This window comes from Bos indicus, chromosome 4, assembly GCF_029378745.1.
Source record: "Bos indicus isolate NIAB-ARS_2022 breed Sahiwal x Tharparkar chromosome 4, NIAB-ARS_B.indTharparkar_mat_pri_1.0, whole genome shotgun sequence".
Lineage (NCBI taxonomy): Eukaryota > Metazoa > Chordata > Mammalia > Artiodactyla > Bovidae > Bos > Bos indicus.
The window spans coordinates 25,600,048-25,614,876 of NC_091763.1; the positions used below are offsets into that span (position 1 = coordinate 25,600,048).

The 14,829-nt window shown below is 39.7% G+C and overlaps 1 protein-coding gene across 1 annotated transcript in view; it reads left to right on the forward strand.

Moving 5' to 3' along the window:
• Positions 1-11,179, forward strand: part of TSPAN13 (tetraspanin 13) — a 38,169-nt gene extending 26,990 nt beyond the window's left edge. Inside the window, exons 3-6 of the mRNA XM_019958498.2 lie at positions 447-527; positions 1,320-1,433; positions 3,016-3,129; positions 10,130-11,179. Coding sequence (XP_019814057.1) covers positions 447-527; positions 1,320-1,433; positions 3,016-3,129; positions 10,130-10,204 — 384 coding nt within the window. The 3' untranslated portion in view covers positions 10,205-11,179. The remainder of the gene's footprint in view (positions 1-446; positions 528-1,319; positions 1,434-3,015; positions 3,130-10,129) is intronic.
• Positions 11,180-14,829: the final 3,650 nt, after the last annotated feature.

Here is a 14,829-nt window from a genome sequence, read left to right on the forward strand (position 1 = left end):
CAGCAAAGTGACTCAGTTATACACATATCATACGTATTTTTTTTCACATTCTTTTCCATTATGGCTTATCACAAGATATCGAATATAACTCCCTGTACTATACAATAGGACCTTGTTGTTTATTCATTCTTATGTAGGTAACAGCTTGCATCTGCTAATCCCAAACTCCAAAGCCATCCCTTTGTACTCCCCTTCCCCTTGGCAGCACAAGTCTGTTCTCTATGACAGAAAGCATTTAAGTAATTATTGAAGTTAGTCTTTTTCTAGGTAATTATACCTGCAGTGTTTTATCAAAATAAAAATTACATGTTTTCTTTTTGAAGTTTCTCCAAGTGCCCTTATTCTGTGTTCTAGGTGGCTTCCTTTTGGTGCATGTGAAGTTGTCAGTACCTCTGTTTGATGTTATTCTAAATATTTCCAGAAATATACTTAACTTTGATTCTCAGTACATGATTATTCTCTTGCTTGTATTCATTGTCCAGTTTTCAGTATCATGTGCTTGTTTAGCCCTGAACCAGGAGCAACAGGTAAGCAAGGTTTTTTTTTTTTTTTCTTGCTGCTTTATTATACCACATAGTATGGGAAAAAGAGGGAGGCGGGAGGAATGATTGGAATATAAAGTAATTTCTTCTTATTCAGAATGCCATTTCCCTCTATATAGCCAAAGTCTCTTGTGCCTGATTGCTTTCTTGGGGCTGATTTGAACCCTACAACATCAGATGTTGCTATTTTTTGCATCTTTGGAGTAGAATTTTGCCCTCGCAGGGTCAAAAAGTGCTCTTGCTAATGGGTGTTCACCCAGTCTTCCCCTGCCAATATGCAATGAAACATGCACTCCAGAATGTTTGCAGTTTCATTCTGGCAATTATTCTTTTTAAGCTTTAATTTGTTTGAAGAATATGGGTCTCAGTTTTGGGGCAATGGAAAATTTGTCTTGCTACATTCTGGGAACTAAGCACTTTGAACCAAGTGCTTCTTTGACACTGCATGTGAACATCAATTTTTATTCTTGAGATAGAAATGGTGCCTTCTTTTTGTTGCAGATTGAGGTATAACCCTTTGAAAAGTTTTGATGGTCTTATAAAGAGTATTTGTTTTAGGTACACACAGTATTAAGAGTTGCAGGCCCCAGCTTTATAAACTTTATGCAGGGGTAACACATTTTATTTATTTATTGATGGCCACACTGTGTGGCATGTGGGATCTTCCCCAGCCAGGGATTAAACATGTACCCCTTGCAGTGGAAGCACAGAGTCTTAACCACTGGTCCGCCAGGGAAGTCCCATATTTTGATGTATATGTTAAATGCGTTTTTCTAGGCTCAGCTCCTGGAAGTTGGTTGGAACAATACAGCAAGTGCTCGGGATGACATCCAGAGAAATTTAAACTGCTGTGGGTTCCGAAGTTTTAACCCGAATGATACCTGTCTGGCAGTAAGTACAAAGTATAAAATATTTTTGGAGACATATTGCATACAGATGGGCTTCCCTGGTAGCTCACCTGGTAAAGAATCTGTCTGCAATGCAAGAGACCCCGGTTCGATTCCTAGGTCAGGAAGATCCCCTGAAGAAGGGATAGACTACCCACTCCAATATTCTTGGGCTTCCCTGATGGCTCAGCTGGTGAAGAATCTGCCTGCAATGTGGGAGACCTGGGTTCGATCCCTGGGTTGGGAGGATCCCCTGGAGAAGGGAACCATTACCCACTCCAATATTCTGGCCTGGAGAATTCCATAGACTATCCGTGGGGTCTCAAAGAGTCGGACATTACTGAGCGACTTTCACACTAGCACATACAGATAAATAATGGTTAATGTGGAAGACATGGACTTCTGATGCTGAATTGTACTTAAAAAAACTTTTTTAATATACCAGTGTTCCATTCTATGTACACTATTGTATCGATTGTCTGTTCTCAAGTATCCATTCCTGAGGGTCCTGAATATCCCAGGGCCCAGACAGACACCAAAGATGATTTGGGTTCTTTGCCTCTAATTCCTTCCCATTCAGCTCCTCCCAGAACAAGCTGTGAAAGGGAAGTAATAGTAGGTTAGTGAGTAAATATCTTCATTTGGAAGCCTATCCGGGTGGGAAGAAGAGAGTGGTCTGTATTAAATTGGGCTTGTCAACCAGCTATACATCCCCAGGGTGGAGGACACCTATAACCATCCTCTTTCCTCTCTCCCTTCCTCCCCATCACAACTTCATGCCCTTTCTGTCTAAAGCTAAGCTAGCAATGGACCAATTAGAGCCATCCTGTTGATCATACCTTACTCCTGACCTTGCAGGTCCAACCCAGTCCCTTATGGGGATAGACTTGGAGCTTGGCTCTCCTGGTAGTTCAGATGTGTTATGTTTTGGGGAAACTTCTGTTACTTCCTTGCTGAGCCCTGAGCTGGATATCCCCTCATTGAGGCCTCCTTTGTGGGATTCTTAGTTTTCTACTGCTGTGTATTACATTATCACAATTTTAGTGGTTAAAACAACATCCATTTATTACTTTACTTTTCCTAAGTCAGGAGTCTGGGCTTGGCTTGACTGGGTCCTGTGCTCAGGATCTCACCGGAATGAAGTGTCAGCCAGGGCTACAGTCTCATCTGAGGTTTGGGGTCTCCTACGAAGCTATCGTGGGTCAAATTCAGCTTCTAATGGTTGTAGGACTGAAGTTCCATTTTCTTGCTGGTGTCTCCCAGCTCCTGGAAGCTGTGGTCAGGTCTTAACTATACAGCCATCTCACAACACAGCTTCATTTTATGAAGACAGTGACTTATGTAATGCCACATAAACGTGGGAGAGAGGACCCATCCAGCCTCCAAGGGGTGATTATTCAGGGATGGGGATCTTGGGAGCCAGCTTAGGATTTTGGACACTGCTAAAGAAGAGTGGTCCCCAGTTGGATATGATATTCCAGATACTAATTTTTATGTGGGTGTTTTTTTTTTTTTTTTAAACTTGCTCATTATAAATGTACTTTTCAATACAAGTTCTTTTTTTTTTTTTTTTTTAATTGATACAGAGCTGTGTGAAAAGCAGCCACCCGTGCTCACCCTGTGCTCCGATAATAGGAAGATACGCAGGAGAGGTTTTGAGATTTGTCGGTGGCATTGGCCTCTTCTTCAGTTTTACAGAGGTATGTGCGCTTAACTCAGTATCTTCACACCTTTGTCACAGGGACAAACAGGGGTTTCTGTTTTCTAGGGCACGAGGGCATGGCATTTTGCCTTAGCATGGCATTGAACTTTTGGAACGTATTGATGGATGTTTTCCCTGAGAACTAATATTGCAGTAGGAGGACCCCTGGCTTGAAATCAGAATTTAGAGCTTCCTTTGTAAGGAAATGCTTGATCATTAAATTATGTAAAATAAAATAAACAGATGAAATGAAGAGGCTAGACTGAGTCAGCTCTAGGGTCTCTTCTATTTCTAGAGTTGTATGATAAATTATAATTTTAAATATAATTTCGGCATAGGTAGCACCTTCACATTGTTTAATATATCTGTTAATGTGTAGTATATACACATGCGTTTACATAAAAGTTTACTTTGGAAAATTACCTTCCAACTCCATCCCTCACTCCCCTTTGTTCCTAGCCTTATAAAATCTGTAAGTAACCACTGTTATTAATTTCTTATCTATATAATATTTATATTATGTTAGTATACTATTATATTGACATACGTTTAAGCAAAACCACATACATATTATTTTGGTAATTTTTGAGAAATGCAGAATTCCTCATTATCTTTGTTGAATGCTTGATAACCCTGGACATTTTTGATGCATCTGAACTGTCAATACGTATTAAAATTAAATTTTTTCTTTAATTCATAAATTCTGCCTGCAGTGCTGTATTTCATGGAGACGTTAATATAACTCTCTAAAATGGATACACAAAAATGTTTATTGTTTCTAACAGTGGACCTTTGGGCCAGCTTGTGTTTTCCAATAAGGAGCTGGTTAAATTTGAGTTTACTAGACAAGAGCCAATAGTTAAAAAATGCACTGTGTGGTTAGAAACCTACTTACCCTGCTTACTAACTATTTGACCTTGGGCAAGTTACTTTCTCTTTCTGCGCTTCTGTTTCTTCATCTTTTCAAACAGGCATAATAACGGAAAGCCTCTATTTCATAGAGTTGTTGTGATACTTAAAGGAGCTAGTATATATATTAATAAAGCTTGCAATATTTAGAATAATGCCTGATATATGGCAGGTGCTGTGTGTTTAGCTACTGGTTTGTAGACATGAGTAAATTATACATGTTATGCCCGCTTAAAAAAAGATGCTGGGACCCCTATGACTGTTGTGTTAATTGCTCATGTAACTCCCCTATTTTAGACATATAATAGAGTGGCATGTATAGTCATGCTATTAGGTGAGATTGTGCACATAACTATAGAAACATATGATAGGCTATTGTAGGAATAAGCATTTATCTTTAAAAGAAAATCAGAAAAATATTAAATGTTTTGTATGTTTGAAGTCTGTCATTTAATTTCTTGGATATTCAATTTCCCCTTCAGTATGTCCCTATAATAAGTAATTCCATGGTTAACTTCCTTGTATGTAATTTTTTATCTATATTCTCTAGCTTTTTTCTTTGAGTACACCTCCAAAAGTAAACTATGACACATTCAGTATGTGGGCATTTTAAAAGAGTTTGCTAAATATTGCCAAATGGCCATTTGGGGGAGATTCTACCAACTTTTGATTCAAGCACTAATTCTTGATATTTTTATCTTAAAAGATGCTTGCCAGTTTAATAGGTATAAATAGTATTACAGTTCTGTTTGCTCTTTTGGAAATGTGACTAGTGAATCTGAAAATAAGTTCATGTGTTTTGGGACCACTGGCATTTCTTCTTTTGTCAGTTCCCCACCTAAATTCTGTCTTGGTCAAGGCCCTTTGGATCCCCTGTGACCCAGTCTATGCCAAAAAGGGGAAATTTTTTTAAAAGATGAGGAGAGTGGGCCACAGGGCCCAGAAAGTGTCTAGAAAGGAGCGCCCAGGGCTGGGGGCTCAGCAGCCACACAGAAGGTGGCGGTTCTGCTTTTCTTTCCTCCCTTCCCTCCCATCCCCTCTTCCTCTTGTCTGTCACTCTGCTTGCAGTTCTGCTTGTTCTGCTTGCAGTTTCTTGGGCATTGACTTCACTTTTTTATGACTGTTAAATAAAATTTATAGATGTTACTTTTATGTAGTTAGGTTTATTGCTTTTACCTGTATGGTTTACCCAGTTGACTTGTATGTTTAGAAAGGCCTTTCTCATTTTGATTATATATGTTAAAAATGATTAAAGTAGATACTATAGATGATATGAACAAACTTCAGCACTTCGTGGAAAGTCTCCTTTTGGAGAACTGCAGAATAAGGCAGAAGGCAAGGAGCTTTTATAGGATAAGGAATAAGGAAGAGATTAATAAAAAATGTCTGGTTAGCTGGGGTCACAGAGTCAGTCTTGTTTGGGAGGAGAAGGTCTAGAGCTCACTTGGCCTTTGGGGACTGGCTGGCCGAATATACTGCACTTCTGGTGAAGCGGAGCATTTACAGGGACACAGAAGTTCCCCAAGTACTTTTACTCGCTGATGTGGCACCCTGGATAATATTATAGCAGCTTCATCTTGGGCCTAGAAGTTTATTTCTCTCTGTACAACTAAATATAAAAATACATATATCTCAGTTTTATTGAGGTATAATTGACAAAATTGTAAGGTATTTAAAGTGTACATCACGGTGATTTGACGTATGTGTACATGTGGAAGGTCTTCCTTGTAGCTCAGCTGGTAAAAGAATCTGCCTGCAATGCAGGAGACCCGAGTCTGATCCCTGGGACAGAGGAACCTGGTGGGCTACAATCTGTGGAATCACAGAGTCGGACACAACTGAGCGACTTAATGTTACTACGCTACACTATACATGTGAAAAGATTCCCCCATCAATTTAATTAACACACCCATTACCTTCCATATTTACCTATTTTTTTTGGTGAGAACATTTAAATTCTACTGTATCAGCAAATTTCAATTGTACAATATGGTGCTTTCAACTACAGTCGCCATGTTACATATTAGGTTTCATTTTAATTGTGTGTGACATGTATTGCATTTATGTATATGATGTATACATACATATGTATAAAATGTATAATTAATATAGATAGCACATTATATACATGTATGTGTGTATTTTACATATTTTATTCTAATTCAATTTTTGTTTCCTTCAAGAATGAAAAGTCCACTCAGCTATAATGATCAAAGTGGAGATAAAGACCAAGCTGAGTATTCACTTTTTTAAGAAAGTTTCCCCTGACATCCCTTTCTAATCTAAGCATTTTTTCGTTTTACTTTTTCTGAGGAAAGAGCCATCTTACTTCTGGGTTGGTCATGGCATTGATCCACGAAAATTCATATGCTACTTGAAAACAATTCTGTTTCCTCTTTCCTTTAAAAGAAAATTAGATTTTTGTCATAAAAACTTGAAAATATAGATGGGAAAAAAATCAAAATGACCAATCTGAATATGCTTCATTAGCCAGAGTCAACGATTATGAGAATATTGCCACATGATTTCTTTTTTATATCTGGGATATATTTTGAGAATTTAGTCCTTTTGAGCAGCTCCATTTTCTTCTCATCAGATCACACTGCCTTCAGCTATGCATATTTTTTTAAAGAGGATTGTATTTTTAGAGCAGTTTTAAGTTCACAATGATACTGAGAGGACGGAACAAAGATTTCCAGGATCCCCCTGCCCTCTCCCGCCCATGCACAGCCTCCCCAACTATCACGACTGCTCACCAGATGGTGCATTTGTCACACTTCACCCACACTGGCACACCACAGGCACACAGAGTGCATAACTCCGTCAGGGTTGACTTTTGGCGTTGTACAATCTATGAGTTCAGACAAATACATCCGTCATTGTGGTATTATACAGAGTATGTTCACTGCCCTAAAAGTCCTCTGTGCTCTGTTCATTCCTGCCAGCCCCCACTGTTTTTTAAAATACTAATTATTTAACAGTATAAACTCCTGTGTCTTAGATTTCACAAGTATTCTTTCATGGAGTCCTTCTTTATATTTTATACACCAATTCCTTTTGAAACCTAACTAGAGAGTTTAATAACATTTTATCCAATCTGATATTTTTTGGATGTATCCACTGTCTCACGTTTTAAATTTTTATTCAGTATTTCACAGAATCAGCAATTCTCAGAACTTGAAGGGATGAGTCTAACTAGCTGATGATTTCTTGTCGTAGAAGAAATAGAATTCATTTGAACTATTTGTAACACATGAAAATAAATTTAAGCCATCAAAGAAACATTGATTTAAAATTAAAAAAAAGAAGTTTTAAAAGTTAGTGCATATCCTTTTAGAAACTTGTGGAAAATACAGAAAATTGTGAAGCTGAAAGACTGGATCTACTAACTGAAGTTACCTACTCAAATCATCAACATTAATAATTTGGCATGTTATGTTACATCTTTCTACATTTAATAAATATAAAAATAAATAGCAAAGGACACACTTGTTGCACACTCTACATAGACATTTTATAAAACTGTACTTTGGAGACCTACCATGTCCTGGGTATAGGTTCTAGAATCAGCAGAGTTCATGATCAGGTCTAGTCAAAGTTGCCATTGAAAATCTTTAAATCATGAGCACCTTTGTAGTCTAAAAATCCAGTATACATAATTATCCAACTTGGATCTTTCTGTATTTTGGACATGACCTCCCTGTCACGTCCTCCCTGGTTGCAAGGAGATGGTGGTTTGGCAGTGGGACACAGATGTCTTGTTTTGTCACAGTTGAATTGGAGGAATTAAACTTTGATAGAATATGGCTCCAGGTTACAAGTATTTAATTTACTCGATGGCCCTGTTTCCCCTAAGGACTGTAACTTGCACTATCAGCTTGTATCCTGGGTTGATAATAAAAGTATTTAGCAATCTCAAAACTTCTAACCAGAAGTTCCCTGTGTGCCCGTGTTTCTGAGGCACGGGCAGGGAAATGATGGTCGGGCAGGTTGAGAGGTGGTAGAGAAGTTAACTCCGTGTGAAAGGATTTCAGTCCTGTAATATGAATGCGGCTGAAATGGCAGATGGAATGTTGTTAGCCTGAGAATGGCACATCAGATTCTTCTCCCAAGCAACAAAATAATTAGATGCATGGACCCCAGATTTGAACCCTGGGTCTAGCGCTCATGACCTGGGTGACTGTTATCTAGTTGTTTAACCTCTCCATGCCTCAGTTCCCTCATTTGTAAAATGAGGATAATGGCAATTCCTATCATATAGAGTTTTTGATCAAATGGTATGAATTTGTGAAGTGTGAAGAACAGAGCTAGACACAAAGTACTCTTTGTATGTTTAAGTAAATTCCCCCCATCCCAGGCTCGTTATACAGACTGCAAACCAGACTTTCCACTTCCTTAAATTAGCCCTATCTTTCCTTGATTCAACTCACAAACCAGCAGCCCCTATATCCTTAGATGTTGTAACAACTATATAAACATTGCCAGTCATGAACTTCCTTTTTGTTCTCGGCCATGCTTACAGCTTGTGGGATCTCAGTTCTCTGACCAAGTATTGAACCCAGGCCGTGACAGTGAAAGCCCAGAATCCTCACCACTAGGCCACCAGGGAACTCCTCCGCCAGTCATGAGTTTTACAGTAACTTGGGAATTATTACTGTGGTAAATGGAGAAAATTTTGGATTTACCACTGTTGTCTAGAGGTAGTTTCAACAGTTGCTGCTGCTAAGTCGCTTCAGTCGTGTCCGACTCTGTGCGACCCCATAGACGGCAGCCCACCAGGCTCCGCCGTCCCTGGGATTCTCCAAGCAAGAACACTGGAGTGGGTTGCCATTTCCTTCTCCAATGCATGAAAGTGAAAAGTGAAAGTGAAGTCGCTCAGTCGTGTCCAACTCTTCGCGACCCCATGGACTGCAGCCCACCAGGCTCCTCTGTCCATGGGACTTTTCCAGCCGAGAGTACTGGAGTGCGTTGCCATTGCCTTCTCTGAGTTTCAACAGCTAATGAGTAGTTATGAAGTCGAACGAACAAAATTTAGATTAAAAGTTGGCCTAGGTCTGAAATATGGAAATATAATTTGAATTTCATTTTGTCCCATTAAATTTTGTCTAAGAATTTTTGAGTATTTTAAATAAATCAGCTTTGAGGTAGCAGGACCACCAGAATGAACACATTTCTTAATTTAAAAAATAATAGGTTCTATTGGTTATCTCATTAGTGAACATAGTGTGGGAAATGTGGCAATCACTATTTAATTACTTTTCTGAAAGTATACATCCCTCCACCTTTGGAGAGGTAGGAATTACATTTTTTATGATCTGTATTGGAAAATGTATTTATTGCAGGGTTTTTGTTATTGCTTAATTTTCACTGAACTCTGTTTGAATTAGGAAAACATACAATATATTAGCTGTTAAGACAAGTTAGTGTTTGTATTTGTTTCCTTTTGCGCTCTAATAAGTAATCACACTTGTAGTAGCTTAAAGCAACACAGATTTACCGTCTTAAACTTCTGGAGGTCAGGAGCTTAAACTGGAGACTGTTTCTGGAAGCTCTAGGAGAGACCTGTTTCCTTGCCTTTTCTGCCTTCTAGAGGCTGCCTGCGCTCCTTGGCTCGATTCCAACTTGACATTTTTCCGTCTTCAAAGCTAGCAGCATGGCCTCTTCTGACTCTCCTTGCTAATGCCTCTGTTGTCACATTGCCTTTGAGCTCTATCTCTGGTTTTTGTCCTTCCTGCTTCCCTCTTTCAAGGGCCCTTGTGATTACATCACAGAGTTCACTCTTGTGATCTCTTTATCTCACGAGCTTTAACGCAGTCCCGTCTGCAGTGTCCCTATTACGGTGTAAGAGAACATGTTCACAGGTTCTGAGGATTATGGTGTGGACGAGCGTCATTAGTAGGCCTGCCCTAATGTTCGGTTTTTCTTAGGGCATCTAATTTGGGTTACTTACTACATTTTAAAAAGAAATCTCTTCCTCTTTGAACACACAATACCAAGTGCTTCAGAGAGTTCAGATTATTTTATGGATCAACTGAGTAAACACGCACAACTGTTACTTTCTCTTTCTTCTTTCTTCCTTCCCGTTCCAGATCCTGGGTGTTTGGCTGACCTACAGATACAGGAACCAGAAAGACCCTCGTGCTAATCCCAGCGCATTCCTTTGATGAGAAAACAAGGAACATCTTTCCTATGCTGATCTTGTACATTTCCTCTAAGTTAAGCTCATTTGCCTGTTTAAGGAAACAGTACCTGAAAAATTACATTATTGACAGTGGAATTATATATTTTTATGTTTCTCTAAATGTTTTTCTTTTTCCATTGCTGAAACAAATCTGAAACTTGTGGTCTCCTCTGAACCTCAGTGGTAGCTGTAATCTACTGGTTTTCACAGTGTCTGGCACTGTCTACTGTGGCCTTTCTTAGCATTTTTACCTGCAGAAAAACTTTGTAAGGCACTGTTGTGTTGATCATATTGTGACTCTTAATGTACATCTCACTGGAATAATTGTTATGTGGCACTGTGCTGTATAGCTAGTTCTCACTGGAAAAAAGAGTTGAAGTTTATTAAAGCCAGAAAGTATGAGATTATTATAAGTCCAACAAGGGAAATCTAAACTCCCCAGTTTTTTGTCCTTTTAGGAAAGAAGTGATGTGGTGAATATTGTTAATATAAAAGTGATGTTAGTTCTAGTAGTCTTTCTGATCACACTAATGTAGTCTAGAAATAGTCGTGTCTTTAGGAAAGTATGGTTTAGGTTTTGATTTTTACAGGTAAGTGCAAAGGAGAAATGATTTCCTGAATGTCCTAATGTGTAACATTTACCTTCAGCCTTCGAAATGAAATGAGTTTGAGAAATTCAGAAAGCATATCTATATATAATCTTGGTATTGTTTTATAATAATTTGAAGTCCCAAAGATTGCCTTTTTAAAGAAGTTACTATTAATGCATTGGCCCTTATAGTAAAATGATATTTGATTATCTTACAAATTCTAAATACCCTTCTTATGAAATTTCTCAGTATTGTCACAGCAGCTTGTCAAATCCAAGCATATTTAAATGTGATCTCCTATAATTTGAAATTTAAATAGTATTGTGGTTCTGTATATTATGTTAAAAAATTAAAGTATGGAAACCTTTCTTTGTCTTTGGATGTTTGAATTAAAAGAAAGTAATGGAAGGGTTGATAAATGAATTAAGTGAAGTGGATTTCTCTTTTTTGCTTTGGGTTCGTAGAACTGAGTTGCTATTTCAGTCTGTAATCCAACCATGGAATTAACTTCCCGCACCAGTAGTCATGCCAGAATCTTTTCTTGAAATGTTTCAGTGTCTAATATTTTCTCCACATGAAAATTGTTTTTTAAAAGAGAAGTTGCTTATCTTGGTGGGGGGAAATATAGAAGTTCTTTCCTATCACTAAAAATTACTAATTTTCTGTCATATTTTATGTAGTATATGATATTTCATTAGTAATTGTTCTGATGCTTTTAGACCAAGAAAGAGGAGAAATGGCTGACCTATATATAGAATTTTAAAGCATTTTGTTGGTGGGTACTTACATGCCTCTGACAGACTGGCTCATCTTTTAAGAAAGCTAAATTCTCTAGGTGCAATTCCCATGCTATTGTAGATGAAGAAAAACCATTTTCCCTCTATTCTCCTGAGTTCTCAACTGAGACCCTACTTAACAAATGACAGATAACAAGAGAAACAACAGACGTTTATTAACATGTATACCTCATGTACATATAGGAAATATCCAGAAAAACGATTAACTCTTTGAGATGGCTCCAGACATTGTCTTAATACCATCTTTAGCTAAGGGCAAAAGAAAGGTGTGTGTGTGAGTGAGAGGGGGTGGTGGTGGTCAGGAAGCACGCGCGTGTGTGTATGTGTGTGTGTGTGTGTGTGTGTGCGTGTGTGTGGTGGTGGTGGTCAGGAAGCCTGTGTGTGTGTGTGTGTGTGTGTGTTGGTCAGGAAGCCAGTTATGGGAAGTTACCAAGTGTGTGTGTGTGTGTGTGTGTGTGTGGTGGTGGTGGTGGTGGTGGTGGTGGTCAGGAAGCCTGTGTTTGTGTGTGTATGTGTGTGTGTTGGTCAGGAAGCCAGTTATGGGAAGTTACGAGGTGTGTGTGTGTGTGTGTGTGGTGGTGGTGGTGGTGGTGGTCAGGAAGCCTGTGTGTGTGTGTTGTGTGTGTGTGTTGGTCAGGAAGCCAGTTATGGGAAGTTACCAGGTATGTGTGTGTATGTGTGTGTGTGTGTGTGTGAGGAAGCTAGTTATGGAAAGTTACCAGGAAAGGCACCGTAAACAAGGATGAGGTTTGACAGCAGTTTTAAGCCAGCGCCATTGATACGAGTTTTGGTGATTTGGAATCATGCTTCTCATCCTGGTACAGAGAAGGAGATGTATTTACAGATGGAGATTTAAATGTAAGTTTATCTTACAGAAGAGTAAGTTTCTACTCTTTTTTTCAGAGCTTCTCCTGTCTATTGTTTCTCCAAAATAATTGTTGCAAGAAAGGGGACCCCTTCCAGGTCTCGAGAGTTGGACGGTTGTCTAACACTCAGAAGTGAATTGTCCAAAGAGACACGCTGACAAAGCAAGAGATTTTGTTGAGAAGGGCCACCTGGGTGGAGAGCAGCAGGGTAAGGGAGCCCAAGAGGACTCTTCTGCCGTGCGGCTCACTGTCTTGGGTTTTGTGGTGATGCGATTAGTTTCCGGGCTGTCTCTGGCCGATCTTTCTGACTCAAGGTCCTTCCCAGTGGCTGACACGTCGCTCAGTCAAGATGGATTCCAGCGAGGAGGATTCTGGGACGACATATGGACTCGCATCTCCTGTCGCCTTCCAACCTTTCGACCCGAATTCTTCTGGTTGGTGGTGACCTGTTAGTTCCGTGTTCCTTACCAGGATCTCCTGTTATAAAATAACTCATGCAGATGGTTTCTGTGATTGCCTGAGCAGGGTGGGCGGTTTCAGTCAGTGATTCCCCTCACATAATCAGCTCACAATGATCTTTATGCCAAAGAGGCACTTTCTGGGGTGACCTGTTCTGTTCTCCCTCAATGTCATACAGGGCTCAGGGCAACCCTAAAAATGTTCCCACTTGTACCATGATATTGTGACACGTGAAGGAAGTGAGATTTTTTGGACGCTGTCTTCCTTTAGAGCATTTTGTATTTTCCCCATTTGCTTTGTTGCCTCTTGAAGTTTCCATGAGGTTCTGGAATCTCCTAATAGAATAGTTTTTCTTGGTACAAATGATTCTTTGTGGAAAGGGGCTATTCCAGAGGAAAGCAACCCATAGCTTTGGTTTGTGCTCTAATTGCAACAGCATTATTTAGGTCAACTCAGTTACAGCCCGGGGATTGAGAAGCATGACTCTTTAGGCCCACTAACCTCTGAGTCCCAGATGGCTGTTGCTGAACCTGCTGAGGTCTGGCTGATCCTAGGATGACAGGAGGGCCGCTGCCTGTGTGCAGAGAAATTTTGCCACAAAAACATTTTGTGAATTCAGAGGAAGGTGCGAGTCAAATCAGGGTCTGTCTTGACCGACAACAGACTGAAGACTAAAGACTCTAGAGCTTCTTTCTTCAAAAACCTAGCACTTATTAAAAAAGACAAACAGAAACTCGGCTTTAAAAAATTCTCTCGTTCTCTGTATATGTATTTCATGTAGAGAAATGTTTTAGAAAAATGTAATGCAACTACAAATGGAAAATTTTGAGGCTATACATTCTAGAAATCTCAGCTCATACAGCTTAAATTCCTCTCAGCTCCTGTGTCTGAGCCACTGTGATTTTGGTGTGAAAACCAGTTATACATTTTCAACCTCAGGAATATGTTGCTGAATGGAACTTTTCAGAGGAAAAAGAAACCAGAAGAGAGGCTTTTAGTTCTTCATTTCCTTCAGCCGGAAACAACCTCACGCTGTTTTTCTAAATATTTGTTTAGCCCTGTTTAAGTTTATTCATCCTTCTGAAAATGCACTGTGTGAATATATGAAACTGTTTCACCATTTACCGGAGAAGGCAATGGTGACCCACTCCAATACTCTTGCCTGGAAAATCCCATGGATGGAGGAGCCTGGAAGGCTGAAGTCCATGGGGTCACTGAGTCGGACACGACTGAACAACTTCACTTTCACTTTTCACTTTCATGCACTGGAGAAGGAAATGGCAACCCACTCCAGTGTTCTTGCCTGGAGAATCCCAGGGATGGGGGAGCCTGGTGGGTTGCCATCTCTGGGGTCGCACAGAGTCAGACACGACTGAAGCGACTCAGCAGCAGCAGCAGCATTTACCTGGTAGTGAGAAAGGTAGAATCATGTTTCTACATAGTATTTTCTAGGGGAAAAACACTTTCAGACGTCATGGTTATGCAGATAGGGGCATTCACACGTCAGTTGTTTTATTGGAGACGACAATAAGGTGGAAGACCAAGTTGTCCAGGTGTCTGGATCAGAAAAGGGGTTTGTCTAAAGCTGTTGTGCCCTCAGTATGTTTGAGGCTAGCAGTTGATTTCTACACCAGGCTCTCTATGCCAGGTGCAATTAATTTTCAGAGAATGTTTTCTGGATAATTTTAAAGGGGCAGCACCCTTCGCCCCACACTTCCACCTGACCCCAGAGGGAGAGGGAGAAAGAAAAAATAGAGACCAGACAAAGCTTTTCATGTTGAAATGTTTCTGGAATGTCACTATCACAATTGTAGTCAATGACAGTTGTAGTCTTTGAAATGACTCTTGAGACAGTGGAAAAGGGGAAAAGCAGACCCTCTTTCCCCCTCCAAGTGC